The 6,000-nt window shown below is 56.0% G+C and overlaps 1 protein-coding gene across 3 annotated transcripts in view; it reads right to left on the minus strand.

Annotated features, from left to right (window-relative positions):
• SULF2 (sulfatase 2) overlaps nucleotides 1–6,000 on the minus strand; it is a 116,064-nt gene that overhangs the window by 17,523 nt on the left and 92,541 nt on the right. For all 3 annotated transcript variants that reach the window (XM_035006504.1, XM_035006502.1, XM_035006503.1), the window contains exons 6-8: nucleotides 5,836–5,986; nucleotides 3,981–4,156; nucleotides 503–631 (exon numbers count right to left, since the gene is read on the minus strand). In XM_035006504.1, the coding sequence (XP_034862395.1) occupies nucleotides 503–631; nucleotides 3,981–4,156; nucleotides 5,836–5,986 (456 nt within the window). The remainder of the gene's footprint in view (nucleotides 1–502; nucleotides 632–3,980; nucleotides 4,157–5,835; nucleotides 5,987–6,000) is intronic.

The raw sequence follows: 6,000 nt of genomic DNA on the forward strand, positions 1-6,000 counted from the left end.
CGTGATTAGGGGTGCAGCCTCCGGCCTAGAGTCTGAATGCCCAGAGTTGGCTCCACGCTGGTGAGAGACGTCCAGCAAGTTGCTGGACCTCTCTGGGAGTCAGTTTTCACATTGGTAAGACGGGATCCTCACAATGCCTCCCCCACCGGGTTACTGTGACGATCAACATGGTAAATCCTCTGCAAAGTGCTCAGAACAAGGAAGTGCCAAATTAGCGTTCACTGCTGTTGTTGTTATTACTTTCAGTTTTGCACAGTGTTAGCCCTGAGAGGGTCCTCAACTGGTCACCTGGCTATAATCCAGGTGGGAGGGTGGAATCTCAGAGAACATCTGTCTTTCCCAGGGCAGGTAAGGAGTCGGGATCAGGGACCCTAGAGTGCCAGCTCCGGACTCTTAGAGACACCCCCCCCTCTCAGACACACACGATGAGGCCATGAGTTCATGCAGTTTGGGGAGCCTGGCACCCCTTCACCCCCAGTGCCAGCCCTGCTCCCCTGCTCACCGATTCACTGGCCGTTCCATATCCAGCAGCTTGAGGATGGACTTCCCATCCATATCCGAGGGGATGTCCAGACCGGCAATGTCCAGGATGGTGGGGGCCAGGTCGATGTTGAGGACGATGTGGGGATTCCTGAGGGAGGTGGGGAGAAATGGACTCGGCCACCCGGGCATGGTGCCCCGGCCTCGCTGGGGAGAAAGGGTGGCTGGAGGTAGGAGGTCGCCAGGGACTCACACTCAGAAGGTGGGGAAGCTGTGATCTTGTCACTCTCCTGCACCCCAGCCCTCAAGGCTCCCTTCTGCAGCCTCAGTTCCGTGGAGCCCCCCACCCTCCTCACCCCTCACCTTCTGTGCACTCCACACATACCACCGGGTACCGGGATTAACAGGCCTCTACTTGGCTGCTGCTTCTACCAGGGATGCCCTCCCTGCCTCCCACTTCCCAAACACAGGACACCCCCCTTTAAGAGCCTCTCTAGACCCTGGACCTGCCCCCACACCTGTCTCTGAACCTCTGATGCAAACGCTGGTCCCTGGCTGTTCTTGGCCAGGCTGCTGTCTGGCCTCAGGGCCTTTGCCCTCGCTCTTCCCTCTGCTGGAATGTTCTTCCTCCAGATGCCAGAGGAGCACTCTCCCCCGCCCCAAGTTCTTTGCTCAACAATTACCAAGGATGCCCAAGGATGACAGACTCTGAGGGGCCCCATGATCCCCGCCCTCCAGTGTTCACACCTTTGTGTGATCCCCTCCCCTCAAGGGTGGGCCAAACCAACAGGGTCTGGCGAAGGTGATGAGACGTCATATGGAGGGTATGTTACGTGCTGTACAACTTCATCTTACCAGCTGGGTCTTTGTCTACTTTCTCCCCTGGTCGGCTCCGAAGAAGCGAGCCGCCCTAGATCATCACCCCCCACGAGGGTGAGTGGTGAATATTCTAGGGGGCAGGCTGTGTGACTTCAGGTCCCCTGCTTGCACCCGAACAGCCCCAGCCCTGCCGAGTCCTGCTTGCAGCTGAAGCAGAGGACCGAGCTAAGCGGGGCCCCGACTTCTGAGCTGCGGAAACCGTGAGATACCACCCGTGTGATGTTCTCACTTGCTCAGTTTGTAACGACTTGTTATGCAGCATAGATTACTATCACAAGACCCTTCCTGAGGACCCCTCTCCTGCCCCTGCCCCTGCCCTGAGGCCTCATCGCCCCCATTTACTACATATTTTAGTCATATATCTGGTTTACCGTCTGTTGCCTATTTAGAATCTAATTGGAAGGCAGACACTTTCGTCTGTTTTGTTTTCACTTCCTAGCACTTTTACACTTAGAATACACAGTAGGTGCTCAATAAGTGTTAGCTTAGTGAATTTTGTTATTTATCTCCACCATACGTCTGTCACTTCTCTTGTCTCCTGTTTCTGCCTGGTGGTGTTCCCAGTGTGGCGGTAAGGGACTTGAGGGATGTGCCCAATGCAGGGGTTGGCCCCTGTTGAGTGCATGATGGCCATGTAGGCATGCTCTCCACCAAGGCGGCTTGGTGTCCCCCACCCCATTCCCTGGGCTGAGGGGCAGGGCCTGGGTCCTAGGGTTTCAGTTGTCTTTGACCCCCTCCTTCTCCCCAGCCCAGCACCTTGCGAACACGAGACTGGTAGCCAGGCGTGCTGGGAGGGGTACAGGGGGTGAGGCTGCGTTGTGGAGGGGCTTGAAGGCATGACAACTTAATCTGTCAGGCGGAGGGAGCTGGAGAAGACTGCTGGGTGAGCAGGCGCCAAGTGGAATGCTGGCAACCAGCAGCTGAGCTGGCTTGAGAGCGTCCAGCAGTCCTGCTCCCCAGGACTAGGTGGGATGGACAGGATTGCTTTTCCCACCCAGCATCCACACCCTGCTTGGTGGGAACAGTGCCGAGCCTCACTCAGATTCCACCGCCCGATGGACGTGGTCTGCTCACTCAAGGTTTTCTGTCACCCTGGCTACCGTGATTGGTTCAGGGATGGACACGTGGCCCAAGTCAGGCTGGTGAGTATCAGCCTCAAGGCTTCTGTTCAAACCACTGTTTGGTTTCCTAAACTGGATGGCTGGAAGTCATGGTGAGTGTACCACCATGAGAGAAAAGCCTGCCTGAGAATGAAACCAATTCAGAGGAAGCTGGGCTGAGAGACGGAAAATGAGAGCTTCCTGATGTTATTGTGTGACTGTTGGATCCAGCCATGCCTGAAGCCGATTAGCCTTGGACTTCCCAGTTGCTTTAGTTCCTATATTCCTTTTACCTTTGTTTTTTTTTTGGGGGGGGAGAAGGGGGGCCTTATCTGGCTTCTGCTTGCAACCAAAGTCATCCTAGCCTTCAGCCCCAAGCCTGACATTAGCCCTTTCTTTCTCTTGTCCATGTGGGGTGTGGTTTTGGGTCTTATGAACCAGATCAGAGACTCTGAGGCTGACCAACCCATGATGTCAATGCCTGTAGAGTCTTTAGTGGGTCAAATTCCTTCGATCTACAGTGGTGGCTCGAGGTTTCAGAGAGGCAGGAGTAGAGGCTGCCTGGCTTAAAGCCCTGACATACCACATGACCTTAGGCAACTAACTTCTCTGTGCCTCAGTAAACAGGGTCGTGGTAGCATCCACCCCACGGGGTTGTTGGGATGCTCACATGACTTATGGGGCTGCAAAGGGCTCAGACCCAGGCTGAAGAAAAAGCTAGATAAGCACGCCTATTATCATAGCTCTCCTTCCATGGGGACCCTGAGATCCAAGGACGGGGAGGGATTTGTTGAGATAGGCAGGCAGAGAGCCATCAGCCCAGCCTTGAACGCACATAGGCCGCCTTCTGGAATTGTCACCAAGCGTTCTTTCCAGGGGATGGAAGTCAGGCCAAGTAAGAGTCTTAATAGCGATTTAGCTGCATTTCGAAGAACCATTTGAGTTGGTCTCTGTGATACGCACTTGATCTGAGGAAGCCAGCGCTGTGCTCCCTTGCCTTTCCAGCCCCTCCCGGCCCCGCCGTGTGGCATTTTTGCTGCCAGAACGTGGCAGCTCAAAGGTTAGCCCACGGCGTCCTGGAGGAAGGATGGGAGGGAGACTGTTTCCCTCTGAGCCGTGGCCTGAGCTGGCCCAGCTGACCTTGGCAGACAAACCCCCCCGCCCCACCGAGGCGGCAGGGTTCCTCCCCGACAGCCGACAGCCGCCCCAAGGATCACCCGGGCCAGGCAGAAATCAAGGCGCCTTCCACGCGCTGGTCCCCCCTCCCCGATTCGCTGGCATGTTGCCCCACAAACAATCGGTTTCACAGGTGCTAACGGCCCCCGGACTCTCCTTCCCCAGCAGAGGGCTATAAAATGTGTCAGCACCCACCCCGGGCGACATAATCAGGGCTTCCCTGGGCACCGAGGCTCACCTGCCCAAATCACGTGCCGCCCAAGGGAGTGGCTTGGGGCCAGTGGAGCCCGGAGGCCTCCCTGGAAACGCGGGGCCCGGGGTGGGGTGGGGGGGTGCCGCACTTACAGCGAGCCGGCCTCCACGTTGGGGCCCCTCACGTAGAACGGGACCCTGATGTCAAACTCGTAGGGCATGGACTTGCCCTTCACCAGGCCGAACTGGCCGATGTGGTAGCCGTGGTCGGCCGTGTACACGATGTAGGTGTTGTCCAGCTCGCCGGTCTCAACCAGCATGTTGTAGAGCTGAAACGCGGGCGAGGCGGTGAGGGCGCAGGGCAGGGCTGCGGGCACCGTGCGCCCTCGGGCGCGTCCCTCCCCGGCCCCGGGTCTTCGCTGCGCCTCACTGCTGGGGGGACTGACGCATTTATAACTGCAGTGACTGCAGCCTCCCACCTCCCGTCGCTTCCTGCCCCCCTTCTTCGCGGCGCGTCTCCCCTTCTGTCTCTTGGGCGTGTTTGTGGATTAGAGTGGGGGGCTCCACGGGGGCGGGAGCTCTCGTCACCGTTCTCTGCTGCATTCCCGTGACACTAGCACTCTGCCAATGCTGCTGGGTGAATGAATGAGTGAATGAATGAGTGAATGAACAAGTGAATGAATGAGTGGATGAAGGTGGACTGTGGCCTGGGGCAGGTGTTGGTGATCTACGACAGTGCTGTCCAACAGAACCTTCCGCGGTGCTGGTGAGGTCAGTGCCTGTGAGATGGTGGCCGCCGGCCGCAGGTGACCACTGAGCACCTGCACGTGGCTAGTGTGACCCCGACACTGAATTTTAAGCTGCATCGATTTAATTAAATTTATTTATTTTTTAAGATTTATTTGAGAGAGAGAGAGAGAACGAGTGGTGGGGAGGAGTGGGGGGGAAGAGGGAGAAGCAGACTCCTCACCCACTGAGCAAGGAGCCCGCCGCGGGGCTTGATCCCAGGACCCGGAGATCATAACCTGAGCCAAAGGCAGCCACTCAGGCGCCCCATGGATTTTAATTAAATTTAAATAGCCATATAGCCATGGAGTGACTGGTAGCTCAGTTGGTTAAGGGTCAGACTCTTGATCTCAGGGTTATGAGTTCAAGCCCCGTGTTGGGCTCTAGGCTGGGCGTGGAGGCTTCTTAAAAAAAAAATTTAAGGGGCACCTGGGTGGCTCAGTCATTAAGCGTCTGCCTTCGGCTCAGGTCATGGTCCCAGGGTCCTGGGATTGAGCCCCGCATCGGGCTCCCTGCTCAGCGGGAAGCCTGCTTCTCCCTCTCCTACTCCCCCTGCTTGTGTTCCTGTTCTCGCTGTCTCTCTCTGTCATATAAATAAATAAAATCTTTAAAAAAAAAAAATTTAAATAGCCATGGATAAGTAAAAAATTTATATATCCATACAATGGAATACTATTCAGCCATAAAAAGAAAGATGTGTGCTACCACATGGATGAATCTGGAAAATGTGATGCTGAGTGAAAGAAGCCAGACACAAAAGACCACATGTCGTGTGATTCCACTCCTAGGAAGCGTCCAGAAGACGCAAGTCCACAGAAACACAAAGCTGGTTAGCGGCTGCCTAAGGACAAAGGGTGAGGCAGTCCGGGGGTGATGGCTGAGGGCCGTGGGGCTCCTGTCTGGGATAATGAGCATGGTCTAAAGTTGACTGTGCTGATCACAAAGCTCTGCAATATATTAAAACCACTGGGCTCTACACTTGCGTGAATAATGTAGTATGTGGATTATATCTCAATAAAGCTGCTAAAAAATGTACCAAACGGAACAGGCCTAGCACGTAAGTGTCATGAAGGCAGAGGCTTTGTCGGGACCACTCAGGGCCATTTCCCTGGGGCGGGCACACCGCCGGCTCATTCTGCCCCCATTTCCCTTCCCCTGCAGCTGATGGCACTTGGGGACCAGGTGAGGGCAGGGAGGGCTGCGGGCGGCGGGGGCGGCCTACCGTCTCCATGGAGTCGTCCACGGACATGAGGGTCTGCAGACGCTTCCGCTGCAGCATGTTGGTGAACTCCATGTGGATGGGCTTCATGGGCCCCGTGTAGCGCATGATCCAGTGCTTGTCGGGGTTGGGCGCGTAGTTGTAGCTCGGCGTGCTGCGGACAAACAC

The sequence above is a fragment of the Mirounga leonina genome, unplaced genomic scaffold (assembly GCF_011800145.1).
Source record: "Mirounga leonina isolate KUSES-001 unplaced genomic scaffold, KU_Mleo_1.0 Mir_150, whole genome shotgun sequence".
Taxonomy (NCBI): domain Eukaryota; kingdom Metazoa; phylum Chordata; class Mammalia; order Carnivora; family Phocidae; genus Mirounga; species Mirounga leonina.